The sequence below is a fragment of the Charadrius vociferus genome, unplaced genomic scaffold (genome assembly GCF_000708025.1).
Source record: "Charadrius vociferus isolate BGI_N301 unplaced genomic scaffold, ASM70802v2 scaffold50, whole genome shotgun sequence".
Classification (NCBI taxonomy): Eukaryota; Metazoa; Chordata; class Aves; order Charadriiformes; family Charadriidae; genus Charadrius; species Charadrius vociferus.
Genome location: NW_009646445.1, coordinates 1,735,900 through 1,761,212, shown reverse-complemented (window position 1 = coordinate 1,761,212; position 25,313 = coordinate 1,735,900). Strand labels below are relative to the sequence as shown.

The following is a 25,313-nucleotide window of genomic DNA, read 5'->3' as shown; positions in this document are numbered from 1 at the left end:
GAAGCACCAGCCTGGCTGGCATTATAAAGGAAATGGTGAAGTGCATTTCAGGCAAAAGAGATACACCACAGGGTGTACTTAAAGTGGAGATGACTTATAAGGTGAACTTAAAGGTTCACCTTTTGTTCTAATTGACAATATTTTGGGAAGACTGTGACCTGCAAACTCACCAAGCTAACATCATATCAAGGAGAAGGGGAATATGTCCAAACTGAATGCTCTTTAAGTAAATCTGATTTCTAACCCGACTGCAGCCCAGAAAGGACCAGACGGGGTCATCATTCCCAATAACTACTGTGACTTCTGCCTCGGAGGCTCCAATATGAACAAAAAAAGTGGCCGGCCTGAGGAACTTGTATCGTGCTCAGACTGTGGGCGCTCTGGTAGGTGACTCCTTGTTGCAACTTTCTTGTACAAAGGCGTTTGTATGATTTGGTTTTTGCTCCTTCTGAAGATTTTGAAGAAAGGCAGTGCATTTGGGAGGGGATAGAAGATGAGGTCTTACCTCTTGACTGTGTTTGTGGGAAAGGATGACTGGGAAATTTTCTGTCATAAAACCCATTGTTGGATTCACATTTTTAAGCTACTGGGGTCCTACAAAATAATAAAGTTTTAATGTATTTATTGGCTTCTGTGAACATTGGTACATGTACAAGTTGTTCTTCAAATGGAAGGAGAAAATCCTATGACAATGTTAAAGAATGGGCTCTGTCTTCAAATGCTGCAATTACAACTATAAATTACTTACAAGATTTATGAAAGTTGCATGACAAGCATTTCCATTGATTACACATTTCATGCATTTCTTCATCCAAAAAAGAAAGAGGGAGGAAATTACAGGGTAAGGATGGGGGTAGCTGTCAAGAATTATCCTCTTACAAGATGACTATCATTAATTTTGTTTAAAGAGCTTTTTATTTCTCCATTTTCTTCCCTTCTCTCTTTTTAAATGTAGACAATTGTGTCTTTCCCATTCTGAGTTGTCTTTATTTCTGGACTGTTGTTTTCTTCCTTCCTTTCTTTCTTTTTTTTTTTCCCTTCCTGTCTCTTTTTTGGGAAATTTTATCCCAGCTGAGCAGTTATTTATAGCTCGCATGGGAGGTGGTGGCAGTGGTAGAGGGAATGGGAGACCTTTAACAACTGTATATTCCAGCTTTGGTCCACGTTTCCAGTTGTGATGTCTCTGGACAGTGGTGATACTAGTCATGATAAGACCATCAAATGGAAAGATGAAAACCAGAGACACCTTGGAATTCAGTATTGCTGCTGCTTCTGTACTGTATTCGCTAAAAGATGTCTGTCGCGTGGTGGCTGAAATGTGATGGGGAGTGTTCTTGTGCTAAGAGAATGGCCTTTTTATGCTCCCGCTGAAATTCATAGTAAGCCTCTTACCACATTCAGTAGGAGCAGGATGAGACTCTCACTGGCAAATTGCCTTCTGCAGTTGTTGTGACCTTTGAAGATATTCTGAAATGATATTGACTTGTCATCAGAGGACCGATAGCAAACCCTTCGTTTTTCTCCAGGGGTGTCCTTATGAACGCTGTGCAGTCAGGGACATGGACCTTTTAGTGTATATGTGTTTGCTTCTTAATAACTGAAGGGGGAAGCTCATGCGGTCTGAGGTGCCATCTTGGAAGATCATTGCCCTTTCCCTTTATTGTTATAGTTCAATATAACTCATTTCAGCAGTGTCCTGATTCGGCACAGTGAGATGGATCCATGGTTTTTGCTATTTAAACATTGCTGTGGTGATTATATCAGAATGTAACACAAATACATTAATTCCCTTGATTCCTTAGTGTGATAGAACAAGTAGATCCGTATGTAACCTGAATTGTACAAAATCAGTTCCATTAAATGCTATCCTTTTACAAATTCTGACCTACCTGGGTCATTTATAGGGGTCTGCAATGCTGTGACTGATGTGTGATGAAAGTGATTAAGGTACAACCACACACTAATCTGTAAACTTAAACAATGAAAACTCTTTGGTGGCTGCTATCTTTCTCTTTCTTGATAATGGAGAACATTTTCATTATACTGAAAGAGAGGTCATTGAAATTATATTGTTTCTTCCCTTCACAAAGTCAGTAAAATCACATCTTTACAAGGTGGTTCGTCTGCCAATTATTTTGTTATGTCCATTTTCTTTTCGTGAACAGGATTCAATTCTTCATTTCTCAAGCAATGCAGTGTACTTGTTATATGGCTGATTCCTGTAGCTGGAGTGGGGACCAAACAGTTGGTTGCTTAATACCATGCTACTGTTTCTGAATAATAAAATAGCTGTTCCTTAAAATCTCACACTTTCATTTTGCTGAGGCACAAGAGACATCTTTTTCTCTGCCTTTCCTGAAGAGGGAATTTGGAGGCTATACTGTTAATCACATAATGTGTTCGATTGAGGGAGAAAATAAGCCTCAGTCTTGCAGTCTTGTTTTTGTTGTTGTTGTTGTTGCTATTGATGTCCTGTGTGGAGAATTTCCTGCTCCATATTGAAAGTTGGGTTGACTCACACACATTTGACTCACACACAGTGTTCCCCAAGAAAGGTCACTTCTCATCTTAGCTGTTGAACTGTATATATTTGTTTTGGTGGTTTGGGGTTTGGTTTTTTTTTTGGAGGAGATGCCATGAAATTGGCATAAAAGCATTTGTTTAGGTTACTTTCACTTAGTCGTCAAAATGTATTTCATTTTGACTACAGAGGAGGCTCTTTAGGATCAGGGGAAGGACGGGGATAAAAAAAAGTCCCGAGGCTGATGAGCTACCTGGTGTGTTACATTTCTATAGCAGTGAATTTGTGACAGTTGATGCCAGTTTGAAGGACAGTCATTGTGTTTAGAGCTAACGGTGTCTGATTACTTATACGGTCTAAAAATCTTTTAAAATTGATCTAAGTAATCATGAGAAAATATTTTAATGTCTTTTGAAGAGAGGAAAATATGATTAACCCTTTCGCTGCCATAGCTATGGGCACCTGTGTTGTTTGTAGATTTTTTTTCTTTGAAAGAGAAACTGATCCTTTTTTATTTTTCTTACTCCAGTTCTACTGAGCTATGTTGTTGAAGTGCGCGGGCACATACAAGCACACACCTATGAGCTTGATAGTCTGAATTGTTTAATAATAATGATGATTAAAAAATTATGATGATGATGCCTATTGCTTAACCCATGTGCTGATATATTCATCATACATGTCAGCTCATTTGGGAAGAGAAGGCAGGAGGGACGAAGCAGCGCCAGCACGCACTACGGAGGACTTGTTCGGTTCCACGTCAGAAAGCGACACCTCGACCTTTCATGGCTTTGACGAGGACGATGCAGAAGAGCCTCTCTCGAGCCGAGGAGGTGGCTGTGGTGGCAGCTCTCCCTCTGCAGACAAAAAGGGCGGCTGCTAAAATAACTAAAAAGACACACAAACTCTGAGTGATTTGCTGTCCTTTTTACTACTAGGATTATTATTACCTTTTTCTTTTTTTAATTTTAGGTCCTTGGGTTTTTGGGGTTTTTTGTTGTTATTTTTGTTGTTTTTCCTGTGGGGTGTACACTGAAAGCACAAGTGTTTAAAGCTTTTGACAACTACTTTGAAGAGACAGAAGGTTTTGATTTTCCTGTTATTTTTTTCATTTTAATTTGTTTTCCTCCCACCTCCCCCCCTTCTCTTTCTCTCTGGAAACATAAAAGGTGGATTTAATATTTTTTTTAATAGTGAGCAGAGTTGATTTTCTTGTCTTTTAATATATATATCGGCAAACCACGAAAAATACAGATGGGTTGGAGAGCAGAAAGCAAACGCAAATAGTTTTTTTTAATTATTATTATTTATATATTCTATATATTATTAGAAAAACTACTTTTTAAATAAAATTATAAAAAAAAACACAAAAAAGCAATGGATGTCTACTTGATAATAGAACTGTTTCTAGAGAACCACTGTGGGCGGACTCTATTGGAGGACAAGGAAACCCTTGATGTGATGGCTTCTGCGTTTTGAGATTTTGCACTTACTGTAGCATGTGGAGTTTGGCTCTTCTTGTACACCTGCTACGCTTGTCTTTAACAGCCTGAAAACACAAGCAGCACCATTGAAGACCATGACCTTGGGGAACACGTTTCCATCCCTCCTTTGGACACCTTTATACTCAATAGATCTCTTCTTCCCTGCACCCCTTCATGTCTTCCTCACTCCGTTCTACTTTTTTTTTCTTTTCCTTCACCTTTCACTTCATGGACAGCGATTTCCAAGCATAGGGATGAAATATGAATGGCAAGTCGTAGACGTCAAAGACAAAACAGATGGAGGAGCAGAATCATGGAAGAAATGATATGGAAAAATACCTCACCTGTACTTTTCTTTCCATTTTTAAATTTTAATTCACAGCATTTTTTCCTGTGTCGCCCAGTTTTTTCTCTCTGTAGTGTCTTGTGAGACACTTTGTTTGCTTTTCAATAGCTTCTCTTGACATAAACCAAAGCAATAGTCATTAAAGTTCCAAGGGCAATGGAGAAGAGTGACTCCCTTCCCAGCGACTTTCCCAGAAAGGAGGAAACATGCAGCAGGATTTGAAAGGTATGTCTGAGCTGAAATGTCTTTCAGTCAATTGTGAAATCTCTGTGCCCTGGATTTTCAACAGACCCTTGACTGAGCTTTGTTGTAGGAGTAAGTCCCACGGATTAAATTGTGTTGTGAGTCCCATGGATTAAATTGTGTTACGTGCCACATTCACACGCCTGGTGAAGCTAAGGGAAGTTCTGTGGGAGCAGGATCCAGCCTCGTTGTACACTTTGAAGTGATGCAAAAGGAGTCAGTGTGTAGGTCACGTTTTGCTTTCCTAATGCAGGCAAAAATCTCCCTGAAGTGGGAGCAGGATTAGGTTCTAAGGATATATTTTTACTGATGTGTATAATGCCAAACAGGTGAAATCATGACCTCATTTAAATTAGAGGCAAAACAGATATTTATCTGGGCAGTGCCTAATCCCTTAACTGGAGGTGTGTGGTTTTGATACCAAAATAAAAATCTCAGCCTTGCAATGAAGATTTTGGATATATATTGTTCTAATGCATGAATGAAGCCTAACCAAATGGATTCTGTTTCTCCTGTTACTTTTGCTGGAGTAGCACAATACTGTCTGTGAGAGCTCTTTCAACTTTTTTCCTCCTCTATAAACCTTAAAAAAAAGAGAAAGGATCCAATCTCATTTTTTTTTATTGTTCAATTTAGACATGGAAAAAACAGTGGCCAGATTCTGCTTTAGGTGCATGGGCATAAATCCAGAATACATGCTAACTGATGTCTAGATTACATGAATAATGTGCCTTCAGAATGGTGTTGCAAAACGTTATGAAATACCTCACAATCATGCACACCTGCTAGGAGAAAGCCTTGTTTAAGATTTCGCTGTATTGATAATCCTTTTCTGTTGTTATTCTGTTGCTGCTAGTGTATTATAATCGATCAAGTGTCAAATCAATAATATTTTGACTTAACACTGTCAATGAGAAGTGTACTTTAACTGATAAAAACATTCATTCCTTCCACAACCAGTCTTTTTTTCTCTGAAGGAACACAAGATAAATTTATAATATTCTGCCACTCTTCCATATTTACTCAAACTTCAGATGGTTTCCAGGGGTGAGGCACAGGCATACAGGCATCTGCTTTTCCAAAATTCCTGAAAGAGTTAGGACTTAGTTTGCATATCTGTATAATTTTATATATGTGTGTGTGTGGGTAAACATGTATCAGAAATGTATGTACACAGACACATACACACATATAAGTAACGCACACGTTAAAATAAAGAGCAACAGAAGTCAAAATGGAAGATACTTCCCAACCAAGAATGGGGTGGAACCAGCCCTTGTGTGAGGCACTGTGGGCTCACTTGTTCCATGCTGACCTTACTGTAACCAAAGAGTAATACCAATAAAGTCCAGTGGATTTTGTCTAAATTTACGCTAATGTCACTGAGAGCAGAATCTGATCCAGAAGTAGAGTTGTTCCTAGTTCACAAATAAGTACTGCAAATCTGAAATGTTACAGAATTTAAAAAATGAAGTTCAAATTGATTTATTCTGCTACTCCTGCCCTTCAATCCTGCATTCCTTTAATTTTTTTTTTCTTTCTCTTGCTACTCTTTGATGTGCCCATGTGAACAACAGGGAAAACAGAAAAGGAGCAAGTACCTAGAAATGTGCCAAATCCACAGTAAACAAACCTGATTTCATGCATCCATCTTGCATCTAGTTCATGTATCCAAGTAGCAGTCATGTCATGCAGATTAGAAGGTTAAGAAAAGAGTTTTATTTTTACCCAGTGTTCCTCAAAATATGATCAGAGTATGCTCTGAGAGGGAAAAGCTCAGAGGAGTAATGGAGACCTGAATTATCAAGGACATGAAGAGAGTTCAGTTTTCATTTGTCTCCCTTGTACAGCCTGAGAGGTGTAGGCTTTGCACACTTGGAACCAGCCATCTGCCCCTGGCCACTGGTGCAGGGATGGCAGCACAGAGCTCAGCGTTTGCCCAGCGCTGTATTTACCCAGCTTCTTGCATGCGGTTGCAGCCTATCCCAAGCTCCATGCTGTTGTGCTGACTATAGTCCTCACAGCACCTGGGCTAGCTAGCTGAAACCTACCCAGGTACGTCTTTCTGAAGAACTCCACTCACTGCATCAACTGCAGAATAGGCATATTCTAAATATAATTTTTTCCAAGTGGAGTCCTTACCATTGTCTTTTGTGAACCATGCCTAACACATTCTGGGCTCTTCTGGAATACAAACAATGATCAGATGCCCATAATTCATTAAGTCTTGATTTAGTTTCACAAATGCAGTTACTATAACAATGCATACAGTCTTAATCCTTTCGCAACCTAACCACCCATCTTTGTCACAACTGTGTAGGACAGTACCCTCAGAAAGAAGCCACAACAGCTCAGAGAGTGCATAAAATTGCCAGCTGACATTTATTACAGATAGCATAGAAAAATACCCATCGCTGTTACTTATACCATTAATGTGTATATGGACGGTCACTGGTTCAATCTAGTCCTCAGAGAGGAAGGAGGGTAAAATAAATTCATCATTATGGAGAGCAGAGCAGTCCTTGGATTCCTCAAGATTTCTTATTAGGGTGAGATAACCAACATGAGTTTAGTCCAGCAGGCTGAGCAGTGTGGTACTGACCAGAGGAAGGCATCAGTTATAGGGAGGAAATGAAGATGTAGAGATGGAAGCTAAAAGAGTACTTGTTTAAGCTAGGTTGTAAAGTAGCATTAATGGTGAATGTGGAATGGAGTGTTGGTATGAAAATGAAATATCCTCAGGGCAGGTACTGCTGGAGTGAAGGCTGGGAACAGGGAAAGAAGGTTGGTTGCTTCTAACTCAAAGATGAAAGCAAAGCAAAGGGGCTGCTACATGAGACCCTCTCAGAGGGATGAGAGGAAGATGACAATGATAATGAGGCAGAAATATATGAGGAGATTTCATAAGTGCAACCAAAAAAAAATATATATAAAAAAAGACGAGCCTGCCACTAGCATAGCCGGGTCAGAAATGAGGGAACCGCACAGTGCCAATTGTAACTTCAAAGGCACAGAAGTCCCAAACCAAACTAGGAAGGCATAAAGAGAGTTTTCAACATGAATTCCGGATTGTACCTAAAAAATACAGTCATCTTTGAAATCAGAAAGGAATGTGATGCTCTGTATTCCCCAGTGATTTCAGCAGTTCAATGAGACCTGCTGTTCTGAGCTTCATAAGATCTTTGAAGGTGCAGTCCTTCAACTAATCACAAGCCTGGCTCTTCCAGTCCTCCAAAGAAGTCCTTCTTATTAGAGGAAGGTTAGCACAAGGCTGTCCAAAGATTCTTCTGAAACATATGCTTCCACACAAACCATGTACCAAAATAAGACTGTTTCGATGTGACGTGTGAATAAAGGGATGTCTCATTTCAGGCCCTAAATTCAGACTTTTCTGGGTTTAATAATGTGAGCTGTTTCCTCAGGCAGCTTTCTACTGCTCCATACTAAGGGATCTTAGAAAAGACACATAATTTCCTGAGCTATCCTCTGCAAACTCTGATTCACAGATGGGAGCAGGAGAAAGAGGGAAGTGACGTGCTGCTTGAGCAGCTGATTAGGGGAAAGAATGGCTATGTGGAATGTGCATCGATCCTTAGCATGTTCCCTTTTGTGGCACTTAATTAGTTGGCATTTTAGCAGGGGCAGACCTCAGATCTTGTGTGAAACCAGTTTAAAATTTTAAGCATGATAATATATATGGAGAAAAATTTAAGAAAATATGGGACTCTGGCATAACAGTTAAAAATATAAAAGGAGATCGTGAGGCATGTGGCAGAACAGGGACGGAACTGAAATCTATTTTGCTTCACTTTGCATCTCTTTCCTCCACTCAGGCACCCACAGTTTTGTGGGTTGGATATTTATTTCTTGTATATGTAATGGTGCTTGAAATAACATTGTACATATGTGGTAAGGTCATAAATGTTGAGCCTAGGCTGCTGAAACAAGGTCCAGAGAGAACTTTGCCACTGGCTTCAGAAGGATTAGCACTGGGCTTTCTTAGCTATTGCTTCTATTGAATACAACCTCACTGTTAATCCGCTTGCTAGTATGGTGTAGACAAGCTCTGAGATGGCCATTTGTTTCAGCAGAATGTGTTATTAGAATCCCCTCCCCGCATTGTTTTGCCTTTGAGCTTTTACATTAGTTATTCATTTTGAGTTCTAGTTTGCCATTTTACAGACCTCAGCTTAGGCTCTTGATTGAAGACAGAGACTCAGTTTGCTGCCTGCTGATGCACGGAGCAAATGAGAACTGCACCCAGAGAGTCGCTGAGGCCGGACTGTGCCGGGTAACCACTGCGTTCTCTCTCTCCTGCCTTGGCCTTTCTTTGGTTAATTCTTGCCATGATATTTTGAGATGGGCCCTAAAATTATAATTCAAATACCATCAAACTATGGAGCTTTCAAAGCCTGGCTCCTCATGCAATTTGCCTCTTCCCTGTGGCAAGCAGTTTTACTAAATCAATTCCTCAAGCAAACATTGTATGGACCCCACCGGGAGTCATCTTATTATAAAAACTGCAAAATCTGCCCAGTGTGTTTTGTGCTACAACATATGTAGATGTTTCCAATAAACACCCATCTCTTATTCTCCATGATTTTTTTCTTATTTATATAAAATTTGTAGCTATGAGTACATGTAAAGCATGAGGCACATGCATGTGTTCATGCCGGCATGGGGTTGTTTTGACAAACCCTCACAGTGCAGGAATGTGGCCAGGCTGAGTTTTTGCTGACTGAGCCATTACAATAAACCCTACCAACCTTTGTTCTTTTTGCCAGATATCTACCAGGGTTGAAAAAAACCCCCAACCTGTGTAAATACCGTAGAATACTGAAATTGGGTCAGAACTATTTTCATGTCCCTGGCTGTATCTCCATAAGTTGCCAATTTCAGAGAAGACAAGTTGTAATAACATTTAGAAAAAAACCCCAACAAACAGCTGTTGCGATTTCAAGTTCTGATATCCCGGTTAAGGGGATGCTTCCTGTTCATATCTTTGAGTTACTCTTTTGGTCACTGGCGTCTCCAAAGATTTTGGACTTTTGTGTCACCCAGAACTGATATGAGAGGTGTGGGGAAGACATGAGGGGAGGCACCTGTGTTTTGTGGTAATAACGAGATTATTTTATTGGCTATCTAATACTGCTTAGGTGCCTAGCGGTACGCAGCTTAGTCCATTCATGGATTAAACAACACAAAATGCAGTCTTTCACTTATTTCCAGCAGTTATCATATTGCTGCCACCCTATGTGTATCGTTCAGACTTCTAAAAATGTCTTTTGTGCAGCGCTGCATACACTTGTGGCTCTGTACAAACGATTAGCAATGTAGCAATGTAATCAGAGCAGGATTTCATAAGCAAAGGTCTTAACCCTATAGTGAAGGGACAGCTATCTAAGCTGAATGATGAAGGTTATTTAATGATGTTCACAGTAAGAAAGACTGACAGCATTTGGTACCTTTCTTTTGGATATGCTCCTTCATATCCTAGTTGTTTGTTTTGTATTTACTTATGGCTCCCACGGTTAGTTGAAACTGAGACTGTCGAGCTATATTTTCAAAGAACTAGAATGCAAACAGTGTTGGAAGGTTGGTTTGTGCTGCTTCTGTTTTATTCTGAACGCTTGCTTTTGTTGTCTGTTTGAGTTTGTTTAGTTTTACTTTGTATTGCCTTTCCCTCTGCAGTCAGCCCTGCCCTCAAGGACTCCAGCATCCTTCAAGCAAGACATTTCAGAAGAAGGCCAAGAGAAGCCAGGATGCTTTGATACTTCTCCTCTGCTTTCCCTGACCCTCCCATACCTGTGTTTCATCTGGCACAGGAGCCTGGACTGTGGGAAGTCTGCTGCCAACCGTTGAGAGAAGTTCTGGGGATGCCCTCAGCTGGTGCAATACAAAGAAGTTTTTTAAAGTCTTGATTTCACTTTCTTTTAAGCGTGTGTATAAACCCAGGTCAAACTGGAATTGATCTACAGTAGAACTGACTGAAAAACAAACAAACTGAAAAAAGACTTAACTATTTTATTTATTTCAATATTTAAGAGAGAAAAGAAGTGCTGAAGTTGCACAGTATTTTTGTTTGAAATACATTTTACTTCAAATTTTAAATGCAATTTTGTGAAGACATGAAATTTTAAAAAGCACTTAATGTAAAATAAAGACTGAATATTTACTTTAAGGAAAAAACTTTTTTTAAATAATGAAAATAAAGATCAACTCTGCTCTCTCTCTTACTTTAAAGAAGCCATTCATACATGTGCTGGGTATCTTTGTTTTTTGCAAATTGGATGTGGTAAGTGAAGATTGTTCTGGTTTACTTTCTCCTTAATAATATTATCCTGTTAGATGCTTAAAACTTACTTTGCTGTACTGTGTTAGGCACAAATCTGAACAAAACCTGTTGAAATAGCAAAGACCAAGCTCAGTGGCTGGATTTTTTTGTTACCAGATTCTGTGTCCAATTGAAAGGACTGTCTTCTCCCAGTAGGATTGATGTGTCTTTTCTTCACAGTAAAAGAGGTTTGCTCTTGAGCAACTCTGTGAAATACTTCTGCTTCTGAAAGAGGGGTTTAAAACGGAAAAACAACTCTGTTAATTTTAGTATTATTTTTTGCTTTGGTAATTCCACAGCTGATTGTGAGTTGGTTGTAAGGGAAGTATCTGAATGTTCAAGTGCTCTTGGCATGGAGCTTCCTGTTGGAGTCAAGGATGATGCCATGTGTAGGAACCTTGTGTACTTCAGCCCTTTCTTAAGTGGTAGTGGACTTTGAAAAGTGTACAGGTGCACCCACCCACATGTCAGCAGTAAGCAACAGGGGTTACTCAGCAGGAGAAGAATGTGAGTTCCCTCAGCTACAATCCTAAATTGTCCTGTGAGGCAGCGGTGAGGGACGTTCACATCCTGAATTCTAAGTTGTTAGTCATCTTCTCAGTGAAGTAAGGTGTTCTGCTCCGCACAAGCAATGGAGGATTTTGTCGGCTGCCAAATCTGCTGACAGTGGATAGCACAGGACTGTTTGCTGTCATATGTGGTGCAGTCTAGTAAGGATGCAGGATAGCCTTGTGTCCTAGGAGAAGGGTATTGGACTTGGCTCTGAGATTAACTTCTCCTCTGTAACAGCGGTGCCAAATGTACCTATTGGTGTAGACCTAGGGTAGAGATAGAAAAAGTGGCTTTGTTAATGTGGCCGATGTTGGGTTTCGGAGTGAAAAAAACTATGTCTACAAAAAATGCATCCTGACTAGGTGAAGCCGCCAGAGAGCCTGATCCTGCATCATGTTTCTTGCACACCTAAAACTCAAGCTCACCTCATGGAGAGTTTTCCATGTGCCAGTAGCAGCAGATTTTGTCCTCTTCTCCCTTCCCCTTCTCCTGCTTCTTCCAAGATTAACACATTGGGCCAAAAATAACCATGTAAGATGTCTGGTAGACCTGAGTCCTGCTCCCCCTACGTTAAATGACAAAATTTATGACCTAATTGGGCTCTTTAGCAGGATGGGTTTGTTTTGTTCATTTTGTTGGTGTCTGTACTTGCAGTGGTGAACTGCCTCTAGAGAAAAAAAGAAATCAAATTTTATTTCAACAAAATATAACAAGACGCACAACTGTAATGAAGGTTTGCAAACTGTAGGGTCTGTGTTCAGTTTGTGTAATATTCCTTCCAAATAAAAGTTCTGCTTCCAACATCCCCACTGTATATTCCTCTGTAAATATTACTTTATCAAACCAATTCCACAAGGTCTTTTTTAGTGCAAATAATCTTCTTTTAAAGAGACATTGTTGAATAACATACTACTTGTACATATACTTTTCTAAGTTCTCCATTGTTTATAATACCCTCTCTGAAGCTTAAAATAAAACTTCCTCCTCTATTGATTTTGTTTCCCTTTTCCATTTTGTAAATTATGACTTTTGTCCCTGGATTTTGTTTTGTATTTCTTAATGAAGCATGACGTTAACCAAGAATTCTCTTCCTTTTTCTCTTTTACTTTCTCTTCTCCATTCATTGGACTACAGAAACTGGTCCTGTTGCTTGCTATAGTGAAGGTAGGCAGGAAAGAAAATACTGCTTTTGTGTAGGACTCATTTTAAGAGTGCTTCCTATTATTTGGTTATAATAGACGATCTTCCTAAATATTTTTGTATTTAATAGCCTTCTCCATGAGATTTAATAGAGTTGCATTAATTTAGATACAAAGGTGGAGTCTAAATTATATGAGAGCTTTTCATATAGATTTTAGTGGTGTTGCCTTATTGTGACCCTACCTATGCCATTTCTAATCCAGTCACTGGAGTAACTGGAAACTGTGGTTCCCTTTGCTGCATTTCACAGTGCAGGCATGAACCCTCCCTTTCCCTTTACACACATTAGGTTAGTAGTATGGTTGTACAGGATAGAAAGAGAAAGAGGAAATACGGTTTCAGATTAGATGCCAACTTTTTAGGAAATTCTGTGTGTCCTCTTCCCTAATAGGCCTGCTGTCATTTTTATGAAGCTCTGTTGCATTCCTCTGCCTTCTCATCAATTTCTCTGCTACGAGCAGAGGCTATAGATGGCCTTTTTTACTTTGGCAGCTGCTTGCAAAAATAGCAGCTGAGGTGTAGTTTTTAAGAGCCCCGATGTGGGTACAGATGCTTTAGAGTAGTGAACAGCCCCTCTAGCAGCTTAAATGGCAAAAAAAGTCCTAAAGAGAACATCAGAAATTAATCCAGTCAGGCAACATAGGAATTATACTGAATTGTACAGATGGGCTCCTACCTGCCTAATTTTTAATAGTTGTGCGTGACGGCGTGTGTGTCTTTGAAGCAGAGCATTAACTATTCTTGATCTTTTCTGGCCTTTCCCTATAAAGTTTTATTTTTCCCATGTGTAATTTTAATTTCCATGAGTGTTTTGTTTCTTCACTCTTTCTTCAGGTGAATGTAACTCGAAAACTCCACTGCTTGCCTTCAGACTTTGTCTTTACCTGTCCAAGGCCTTTGGCTGATTCATTGGAGAAAGGAGGAAACCAAAAGGCAGTTTCAGCTACCTTTGATGTCCTTAGTCACTGTGGCTGTTGAGAACCTGTTTGGGATCTGATAGAGCAGCTTTTGGGCTCCTTACTGGGTTGTCCTCAGCTGTTCTGTGGCTAAAAAGTCTTTCCTTCCTTTTGCCCTTTTGGGCCCTGAGGACCAGAGGCAGCTGAAAAGGTGGGGTAAGGTGCTAACCTTATTGCTGAGCTGTGCCGAGAAGGTGGCTGTGACAGTCTCCTTAGAGCGCATACTGGATGATAGGGTTGCTGGCTTTAAACCCCCCCTAGCAACTTCTAATTTCCTTTCTGCAATTTGTTCTCAGATATTCTTACAATAATCTGAGTTGTGGGCCTACAAAACTACTTTTCTTTGAGGATTTCATGGGGGGCAAATAATCTTCTCTTCCTGTCCCAAAGCAGAGAGAGGAGGGAGGGTATGTGATGACAGATCCTGAGCCCCTGGCCATGGCTGCTTTTGTTGTTCTTCTCCTAGCTCCTCTTGAGCTTTCTGCTGTGCTGTATAGGACAGAGAGACGGAGATGGAGGTTGGACCGAGGGCAAAGCTGAATGCTGACAAATCAAAGAAAGGAAAGTTGAAGAAAGGAAGGAAGGAAGGAAACTGGTTGTGGCATCAGTGCACTTTTCTTGTTCAGTAGGTCACCTCCCATTCTAACTCAGTTGTCATTTTCATTGTCCCCAGTGTGATGGATGCAGAGAGCAGAGCTAGACATTTCTGCTAAGGTAACCAGGAGTGAAAGTGTATGTTGAAATTGGCCTTTATGGATGTCTGTCAACACCCTGTTTAGATGAATGGGATCCTTCCCACCACAGCAGAGCTATTGTTGCAGGCTGTCAGACTCCAGAGAACAACTCTGCATAAGTCTTATTGCTTTGAACATTTTTGTGCTTTTGTTGTTGTTGTTGGTTTTTGGGCCTTTTATTTTTTTAAGCCACAGGCCTGGAAATAGAAATGTTCTAAAGGAAAGTTTTAATTTTGCAGAAATTATCTGAACAGAAAAAAAGACCACTGTTCCCTATGCCCCAGAGCAGATTTACGTTGGCATGCTGGCTAGGAAGGTATCTTATTTTCCTGTCTGGAGAAGGGTTCTTGCTGGTGAGAGACAGATGTGGCAGGAGGAGGGAGTAAAAATGTCTGCCAGCATTGTGGCAGCTAATGGTTGCCCCCAAAACCAGGTTTCCCTGGGCTGAGACTGAGCTGAAGGCTGGCAAAGCTGAGGGTTAGAACCCTGAGTTGTCTGGGTGGGCTGAAAATGGCATTGGCTTCTTTGGTTTGACCTGAACTAGAATACTGCCCTGGTTTAAGATTTATTCCAAACTTTTGCTTGGAATCAGGAAAAAAAAATGTGGTTAAATTTGCGTCCTGGAGCTGTGAGCTCTACTTGTAATCAGATCCATCAGCCTACAGATGATAAAAAAAAACATAACCCTTTCTCTCTAAACCCAAGCTTGTAATGCTTATTAGCAAAGACATAAACTTCTCTGTACCCTGTCCCATCCCTAGTGTTGAAGATGGCTGAGTAGGACCTCAACTACATAAAGCATAAGTAGCAGAGCACATAAGCGGTGACTGCTCCCCTTAGCTTTGTCTAGGCTTGTTCAAATTGTAGTTTGATGTGTTTAAGATCTCCATTGTCCCTTGGAAATGATTGTAAAATTGTATTTTGTTTGCTGCACCAAAGCAGGACATTTGCCACAGTTAATCCTATCTTTGATTTTAATGACTTAAGATGAGAACCATGCATCTGTGGCATTTTAATTTCACCAGTACATTTTTTAAGACCTGACTGCATTTTTTGCTGTTTCAACAAATGCTCTTGCTGTGTGTGTGTTGGAAACATTTACCATATTGTCTGTGATTTCATGAAGTTCTGTCCTTGCAGCCTGTAATTCTCCATGGTATGCGCACCATGATGGGAGAAGGATGGCGTTTACCTTTAAAAAAGCACAGATTTCTGGAGCACAGTGTTGTGGCTAATATTGACATCCAGGATGTAATTAGAAACAGTTTTGTTTAATGTTGTCTAAGTTAGCTGTGGTAGCTCCGAATGGCCTCCAAACCAACTATCGCACTGCTATGCAAAAGGCCATACGCTTTGAACGCTGAAGCTGGGCAGTGGGCTGAAGCTCTTGGAACTACTGCTGCCTGCCAGAGAGAGATAGCCGCTCTGGGGAGCTTGCAGAGAGGTACTCCTTCTTTGGAATCCCTGCTCATGGATGGTACCTCTTGAGCGGGAACAGACATAGCCTCCCTTCAATGTCTTAGGCCGAGTGTTTTTTTTCAAAGTGGAGTTTCATTTTTCAGTGCTGTTCATCTTCCATAACCAATTCTCAGTCAGACCTTCCAGTTTATCTCTAGGTTTGCACAGGTGTTAGAAGTCTTTTTTTGCTTGGACTGAAGCCCCTTCTCATTAAGTTGCTTCAGTCTTTGCTGTTAGTGTCCTGGTGTCGGTGGCTTCATTGTGGACTGCAGGAAGAGAATGAATGTGACCAAATCTTTCAGATACAGCCTTCTTTTTTGAAACAGATTAGAGGCTTTAAATAGTGCTGGAGAGAGTTTTGTCAAGCATTGCTGAAAACTTAGCTTGCTAGCTTGGATTTCTTTCATTAGCCAACAACCATTAACTTCATATGGTGATCACAGGAGTCAGTATTGAGGTCAGCACTCCAGTATGAGAGGAAGTCATTGGGTGGGAAATAGTTGAAAACTGTGCTGTCACTATAGGGGTACTTTTATTTTAGTGTCCCATAGCTTTCACATTCACGTAGCACTTTGTACGGTGGAGTTTACATGGGGTGGTTTTAAGCCTATGTCTGAGAAATTAATTTTCCCCTGTTGGTACAAATCTTAGTTGCTTCACATCAGTGCTCTGCTGGGTGTGGCTTAAATGTGTTAAACAACACCAAAGTCTTTCCAGCCCTTTCCTCAGGCTCAACAACTTGTTTTATGGTGCAGTGGATTCTGCAGCTGGATCTTGGCTCAGAATTCTCATCATTGCAGGGATATCTGGGCTTGGGCTTCTTAAAGAACAGGCCCCAGCTCTTTTCAGGTCTTTCCACACCAACTGTGTCTCTGAATGTGTCCATCAGCCTGGAGGCTTAGAAGAGTTTTTAACTATCCACAAGCTCTCTCTAGGTTGAATTCAGATTGCTGTTGTACTCTTCAGACATCCAGATGGTACAGAGCCATGTATTCTTTCACCTGGAGAAGAGGAGCTTTCCTGGGTTAGGGACCTTCATTTCCCTTGCAAGGCCAGGTCAGCCTTTTCTTTAATTTGTCCTCCAAGACCCATTCCTCACTTCCATTAAGGGTGAGATTTTACAAGTACTTCACAATCTGAAAGAAAAAAATGGAGAAGGAGGACATCTGCACCCATTAGATTCCTCTGCGACTGTTTGCATATTTACTGGTCTGGCATTATGTGAAGAAGAACTAGTCCCCGTTAGGGTCCGTGCAGCTATCATTGAGAATTGCCAACCATCTCATGGGTTATGGGATCCCACCTAACAGTGAATGTCAAAGGCGATGAACACCCTCAACAGCTGTGTTGGGGTGACCGGAACCCTGTCAGACCAGTCTGTCTGGTCTGGAGAGGTCTTCCCAACCTTTTTGCCTTTAACAGAACCACCGAGCAACAGTCCCGCTAGCCAATGTAGCAGCCAGGTAAGAGCAGGGTCAGAAGACTCACAGATCCCCGTAGTACCATGAAAGATCATTTTCTGGAATTAAATACGATAATTTTCTACTTCTGTATAGGCTCTGTTAAGCAATTCCTCTGGTGCTGAAAAGTAGCAGGACTAGTGAACTGTTTAATGAGGGACATTTGTGTCCGCTACCGTGGAACTAGCTAATTTCTTGTTTAATCTGATGTGATATTTAGCTGCTATGCAGTACCGGTTGTGTAGGTTAAAGCGACGCTACTCGCTTGTTGCAGGTAGACAAAGAACGGCGTGCGCTTTGACTTGGCTGATCTGGGCTGGAAACTCTGGTGAGCTCTGAGCAAACAGATCACGGATTTTAATCTGGTGTTTTTCCAGTGAAAAACAAACAAAAAAAATCCTACTGTTTTGGTGTCTCTGGCAGCATTTTGTTGGACAATTACTCAGAAAGGCTGTTAAATAACTGAACTGAAAAATATCCCAGTGAGGATAAAAGATTTTGGTTTGATTCGAAACGAAACGCGTTCTCTTTTTCTCAATGAAACGACCCTTTCCCACTGCCAAGTGTGCACAGGCTTGAATGAAACATTTCATTTGTGAGTATTTTTCCCCCCTCTCTTAAAAACAATTCTATCGAGCTCCTTTTTGAAGCAAGGTACTGCTCCAAAATGAAAGTCTGACTTCCTTTTTGTGAAACTCTGGCACAAAATCTCACCCTTTCCGAAAAATCAGTTTCTCCCTCTGCTGCCTCTTAACCCTTTCTCCCCTCCTGCTTGCTTTTGACTGAAACTACTTCATTCAAATTCACTCCTTCACTCAGATGTTTAGATCACCCTGAAAGTGCATTTTTTAGAGAGTAAACTGAGACATTTCACCCCCTTCTACTGAGCGCGTACTGATGCTCTGCAGGGTGCAGTTACAGCTCTTACTTCCCTCTAGATATTGATGTTGCCGGGACTTTGATGGGGAAGTGAAAACTGACTGCCATATGATAAAATCTCGGTCGGCACTTAGAAATTCCCAACCAAACAGGGAGTTTAACTAACGGAGAAGGGAAAAAATCAGTAGACGATGGGATTTTTCCAAGTTCTGGCACTGCATTGCAAACAATGGAGAGTGTGTGTGGAGAGCACTGCCCATTTGGCAGCTGAAAGGGTTTCTTTAAATTGAGGAACTGAAGTAACTTGCTCCAAATTGTTTTTGTTTGTGTTTAGTTGAGTGAGGCAGTTCTACTTATGTCTGAATATACAATCACATTAGCAACTGTGTAAATTACACTTGCACGGGAAAGTCAGACTTCTTGCATTTACATGGTGTTCACATGGGTTATCAACTGTTTACCCATCACGTGCTGAATTTCTTTACCTGGATGATACATGGTTACCTCATGTAACAGCAATGAGGTCGTTGCCTATGCAATGGCATGGTGTTTTCTGCATAGTTAAGTTTATTTAATATTAAAATGGTGACATTTAAGTAATTTCTCTGGAGTTTGCCATTTGATTTGAAATTTCTGGAACCGTGCTGGCAGGGAATTAGTCTACAGTCAGTCCTTAATTTTTCTAGAACATTTGTCCAGTCATTAGTAATACTCCTCCCTTTTCCCTTTCCTTTACCCTAATTCATCCGCATAAACCCAGCCTACCTTGTTCTCAATCGACAGTTACTTTTATGGAATGGCTGTTTCACGGTCTGTGGGTGAAATCACCTCTGAGGTCCTCCCCGCAGCCCTCAGTGCTTGAGGGGGACCGCAGCGGTGCAGAGGGGTTGTCTTGATGCTCTCCATACTGACTGGGTGAGCATGGCCTGTATTTAGTGAAGAGGTGCCCACGTGACGAAGTATTGCCTGTCATGCTTTCCCGAGTAATCCCAGTGGAGAAGCCCCGGTCGGAGTGCCCTGAGGAAACAACGTGTCCCATCCACTGTCACCGCCAGCTCGGGTTAGACACACTTTGTCGGGTCAGTGCGAAAACGCTGGAACCGGTCTTTGCGAGCACTACCTTGATAACGTGGGCAGCGCTGGGCATCCCTGCAAGTGTGCTGCCGTCTGTCCTGCTGTGTTAGTAGGGCAGTTTAGCACCAGTAATACTGGGGAAGGTCCAGGTATTTGGACAGCAGATGTGGATTCAAGCAGGTAGCAGAGTTCCTTGTTCAGGTTAGAGAGAGGAGGAGGGGCAGAGCTGATATCTTGTTTTATGGGGGTTTTTAACAGAGGTAACGCTCTTGTGGAAGGCTATTCAGGCTGCTGTTTCCCTAGCATTTTAAATACCACCCCACTCCTCTCATTATAGTTGGGGATTTTGGCTCTCCCAGGGGGGAGGAGATGTTCTAAATGGGCTGCCAGGGAGGTGGATTTAATGCACTAGGAAGAACTGGCTTCACCAAGTTAAAAAGCAAAACAAAACCCAATCCTCCATTCCTATTTTTAGTGTTTATGACCAAGTATTTTTGCTTGGTTGCTCATTTTGAAAGGGTTTAGTGAGCCTGCCAGTTGATTGAAAGCTCTGTGGTGTGTGAGCTGGCCTGGCTGGGGAGCCTGCAGTGCATAGCGACGAGGTCGGAGCCGCGCCGGAGGTTTTTTTCCACTGCAGTTTGTTGAAGGGTAACAAAAATGTCCCCTGGGCAAAGGGGATGTTGGCTTTCCAGGTTGTGGTGATTCATCTTGTCGGGATAAGCAGCCTTCCTCCCACTCCCGCGTTTTCATCTCCATCTACCTCACCCCTACTTCACTGCGCAACCCGGTGCAAAACCTGCTGGTATTGCCGGGGGGTCTCAGGCAGCCGACCCCCGCGAGGTGTACCTGCTGGGCAGCATTAGCATTCCCTGCCCGTCCTCCTGGCCACTTCGCACTCTATAAATGGGTTTATTCTCGTTATTAGGAGCTATGTCCCTGGCATATGGAGTCCGTGCAGTGCCTGCAGGCAGGTTTCCTTCCTGTTGGTGTTGGTAAGTGGCCCAAGTGCCTCCTGGCAATTAGCAGATCGTTACCCATAATGCGGCGCGCAGCGATGCAGCCTGGTGGGTTTTCTGGAGGTCACTCTGACCTAATTCACCCCCAGGAATTGTACAGCGCTGGCATGACTTACCAGTGCATTAACAAGCTGATGCTTCAGTACGAGGTTATTTGAGTGCTTCCACATTATTTTTCTCAGGCAAGAAATAGCCATTTTGTCTAGCGGCCAACAGTGGCTAATGGGGGCCGCTCTGGAAGAGGAGGGAGCAGACTCCTGGCCAGTTTTGACGTGGGACATCATGGGCATGCGGCATTTCCTTTGGCTGTAAGGTTGGAGGCTGATTCTGATCCCCCCGGGTTGCAAATGCGCAGAGCTCAGTTTGCCGCCTTATCACAGCATCTTTGCGGTGAACCGAGCGGTGTGTGTCAGGTGTGTGCCTGAGTTCCCGCTGCTCGGCCTCAGAGGGGAAGACAGCAGAGCAAGATGCTGCCCCCGATCTGCCGCAGCCCAAACTCCCCCGGTGATATGAAATGGAGGTGCAGATTTCAGCCTGTCCCCGGTGGTTTTGGAGGGGCAGGTGTGCCTGGCCACAAGGGGACCCCCCACAGCAGCGGGCACCCCGGCACGGCTCATCCTCCCTCTGGCAAACCTGAGCCCAGAGCGGAGGGCCTGGCTGCAGCATCACCAGCCCAAATCAGGGTGTTCTCCCAGGGTGGTGTTTTGTATACGCCAGAGTTAACCGTCGGCAGTTTTTAGAGGCTTTTAAAATCTGTAACTTCTGTTTTTCATTTCTCCTTGCTAAGATCCGTGTGGCTGGACTGTGCCTGCCGAGGAAGGGGAGCTACGCTGGGAAAGGCACACATAAACCTATGGCAGTAAAACTGTTTTAAAACATTTCTCAAGTAGTTTTCCTGTAAGTCTTGTGGCATCTGCTACCAAGGGGATGGCGAGTGGGGAGAGGGTGATTTGACTGACAAATCAGTAGGATGCCCGGAATAACTCACTCCTGGCTTCTCTCTGTGCGTGCTCTGGAGGTCAACCCCAAATCCCACCCATCTCCTCCTGCCGCCCCAGGCCAGACAGAGCTGCTCTGCCTTGTCTGCGGCTAATCTCTCTGGGTGCACGCGAGTCTGTGTATGCACAGATCCTTCATTTTGTTTATGGATGTGAACAGCCTTTGAGCCAAGCTCTGCTCTTGATGTACCCTCTGTAGCCCAGGCTCTTTGTCCTCGCTGATGCTCTTGACGCTTGAAAATGTTTCAGGGGAAATTCTGAGGTGCTGTAGAGTCAAAGCTGGGAGCGAGTTGAGCTGGTGGGCAGACTTTCCGCAGGCCACAAAATTTTCCGGGGAGTGCCTCGAGATGAGGGGTGTTTGGGTAGGAGCTCGCTCCCCCCGTGCCTGTTGGTGTTTGAGTGGGTAACGCAACAGCAGGGTGGTGCAGGAGAACGAGCTGCAGGTGCCACCTTCCACACACCACCATCTTACAACTTCATTGAGATCTCTGGTGTTAATTGCTTTCAAACACAGGTCTGTCCTGCTTTCAGTTCCCCTTGACTCCAGTTACCCCTGCCTAATGGCGACTGGGGCAGAACCAGTATCTTTTGCACAGGGGTTTTATTTACCCTTTAGGTGAGCAATTAAAGCGTGTTCTCTTCTACCGATGCTGAATATTCGAGTGATTGCTTGTAATTTATGTCTCTTTTTCCATGGAACTGGCAGTACCGAGGCAAACCACCTCCGGAGTGCAGCTGGCTGCCAGTCCCGGGTGCTAATGCAGCAGAGTGCCCCTTCCCTTTCTGCGGGCTCGGTTTAAGCTCCGTCCATGCTGGCCAGAATGACTATAGGGCCAGGAAATGAAATAATAGGAACTATAAGCTCTGCTACAGCTGAATGGTTTCAGAGCTCCATCAATTATTAAAGGCGTTAATTCTTCCACAATTACTGGCATATTGCAGCATATTAGATTAGAGGAAAATTGGTCTCTGACCAAATCAGACTGACCAGCCTATTCACCGAGGCCCCTGAGTCCTTTCGGACTTGCTTCTGTGGCAGAGTCGGCAGTGCTGGAGCACAGTGCCTCAGACACTGGGAGAAACAGCCAGGTTCTCGCATCTCCATCAGGATGTAGAAATTCACGGTGGTAGTATTTCCTCTCCTGTATTTCCTTTACTGTCTAATAGTAATAAAACCCAATGGTGCCTACCAGTGAGACTTCCATTTTTGCTTATTTTTCTTAAGAAGCTGGAGTCAGCAGGGCTCTGTGCCGAAGGGGGTGAGACAAGAGCTCTTCACCTGCAGCCTCCACCACCCAGCCTGGCCGCTGGGAAAGCTGTTGTATTTTTCTATACTGAAATACTCCCGCTTCCCTGCATCACAGAGGTGCTGTGGCAGGTGGCGCCTTGGATCCTCACCCCACAGACACTTTTGAAGTTCTCTGTTTCTGAGTACCTCCATTTGAGCAGGCAGGCATATGTCCCCGCATCATAACGCCTTGACGTTGCAAGATGGGAAAGGCCAGGAAAATGCCAAGAGCTCCCCATCCTCATCCCTCAGTAACGTTTGGTCTTTTTCTGAGAGTTGCGGCTCCTCGAGCCCTGGGATTCTGGCAGAGCCAAGCCTTTCGGTGTGGCTGGAGGGGTTGGGTTTTTAAGGGCCCTTTCCAATCCGTCTGTTGTTGACACTACGTATCTGTAAGCGTGCTTTCTTAGACAGACAAATGAGGGCTAAGTTTTAATATCATAACTATAAAATCATATCCTTTACTAGAACTACAAGTTACTTTTCCCTTCTTTTGTATGAATAATGGTAATAATTCGTCTAATGATGGCAGTGGTCACAGCAATCCTTATTCAATCTTAGCAGGAGGAAATTTTGCAGTTTCTCTGCATGTAAAACTTCCATTATTTGGATGGGGTTCCTGTGGCATAGGTCATTATATCTGTAATATGTATTTATAGTTGTTTAAAGACCTGAATAGTTTATGGAATAAATTCTGATGCGATATCGCCAGGAGGCCTGTGGGTTTTCATTGTGCTATTGATTAAAAAGCCCACCACTACACAGTGGAGATAAGAGAAAGAATTGGAAACTGGGTGAAAATTCCTTTTACTCTGTATAAATAATTTCACGTTTGTTTTAAAAAAGGAGTCTTTGCTTATTTTTTTCCCTCAAGATAATCTCTGCCTTTGTTTGAAAAAGGTTATTGATTGGATTGTTAACTTAAATAGTCTGTGGCGGGTGTGACAGAGCACATGGCTGCAATTAATCTTGCGATGCAGAATCCATTATTGAAGAAGCACTAATGAGCCGTTCTAAGGCCTTCACTGGTCACAGAGCGCCTGGGAGCAGCAGATTGCTCCTGCCCTTTAATGTCAGTTTTGGTCTTTAGTGTTATACAGCCAGTGTAAGCAGAAGAGATTTTTAGATTTTTTTTTTTTTTTCTTTTAGGGTATTTATAATAAAATTCTCCTTGCGGCCAGCCTGCAATCGCCCCGGGTGTGGGAGACAAGACATGGTCTCTGATATTGCTCAGCCCCCTCCTCCTCTGACCAGATGTCGGGTGGACATAGTGTACAATTAAAGCCAGTGGCATGTGAAACACGGGTGTCACCATAAAATATGGTCACAGTCACAGGGTTCAGATCCAGAGGAGGGTTTGAGGGAGCTTTCAGACCTGATCTATGCTTTAAAATATTGCTTTAAGACAAAGGGATGAGCTGTTGGAAACCTTCTCGCTGCAAGTTTTATTGTCTATGTTGTTTATAGCTATTGCGGCGTAGCAAAAGTTTAGGTAGAGAATAGTTATGGTAGATTAGAAACTGTCGATGTTAACGTATCACCTTCTCCTTCAACAGAACTGCTCCCGGGGTGTATTTTAGAGGTCTGTCTATTGACTTCGGTGACACCATAAATATGTGTTACTTCTTCCCCCTGTTAGATCTACGGAGCTGATACAGACCTGTGAGGGTGATCCAGCATTTGCCAGGGCTGAGCCACCACCTGAATTATTAACTGAATTCCAGCTGCAGACTCTTTGCTGCACACCTTCACCATAGCAAATGCCGTTCATCACCAGATTAGTGAAATAAGACTGTTTCTTCATCCTGACCTCATAAGTGATGAAATTAAGCGAGAAAGACTTTCAGCTCTCTGGCTTGTGCCACAGTGTCTGTAACTTGAACCACATTTTGGACTGCTCTTTGTGTAAAACAAAATTGTTTGTGGGCTGAACTAGCCTGTTGTTTTTTTTTTAAGGGAATTTGAATCTCCCCATAGTAGCCTGCCATATGCAGCTGCAGGGCTTTATCTTCAGGTATTCTGCCACTGACGGAATGCCAAGGAGTGCTGTGATATGGAGCAGGGATGGCGTTCACTAACACTGCTCCAGGAAGTCTTGGACATGTGAATTTTCTCATAGGTCATGAAAAACACTCAGTTTGGAACCAAAGTAGCACGAAAATAGAAAGATTGTGAAGAAAGAGAGCAGGGAGTGCCAGAAAAAGAATTTTAATGTTCTGAGTATCTACTGACATGCTTGCCATACGCTACAGTGCCTGATCACGCTGCTGGCATAAGTAAAAATAGACTTTCCAATGACATTAGGTTGGGGTCATGTACCACAAGGCACGTTTTTTAATGTGAAAAAGGATCTGACTTAGAGGCTGAAGAAAGACATTTCCACGAGGTATTCTTTTTCCCTTAGACATGCCGTAAGCCCTGGGCTAACAGAGAGCAATCTGCGGCTATGCAGACATGGCTGTGAGCATTTGTTGGACTCTTTTGTAGTCACAGCATTTGGAGAGAGAGCCCAATGGAGTGAATAAATTGGTATATTTCTGCAAAATATTTCTGCGTTGCTGCTAAAAAGAAGGCACCATGGCCTTCACTCCACTATTAATGTTTCCTAAGCGATCCTCAGCCCACAAGAGCCCCTTTCTTTTAGGCTTGTGGTGGGTGTGGTTCTTAGGAAGGGCTCTGCAAAATAGGATGGATCACTTCAAGGATGAGGCGCCATCGATACGAGATGCAGCACAGAAAACCTGCAGAGGTGTTTTTGAGGCAAATGAGGAGC

At 42.6% G+C, this 25,313-nt stretch overlaps 1 protein-coding gene across 2 annotated transcripts in view; it reads left to right on the top strand.

Moving 5' to 3' along the window:
- Positions 1-25,313, top strand: part of DPF3 (D4, zinc and double PHD fingers, family 3) — a 93,484-nt gene that overhangs the window by 62,473 nt on the left and 5,698 nt on the right. Inside the window, exons 7-8 of one of the 2 annotated variants that reach the window (XM_009882258.1) lie at positions 255-383; positions 3,208-3,404. In XM_009882258.1, the coding sequence (XP_009880560.1) occupies positions 255-383; positions 3,208-3,404 (326 nt within the window). Of the gene's footprint in view, positions 1-254; positions 384-3,207; positions 3,405-25,313 lie in introns of those variants that run through there. The other variant, XM_009882250.1, reaches the window with a different exon arrangement.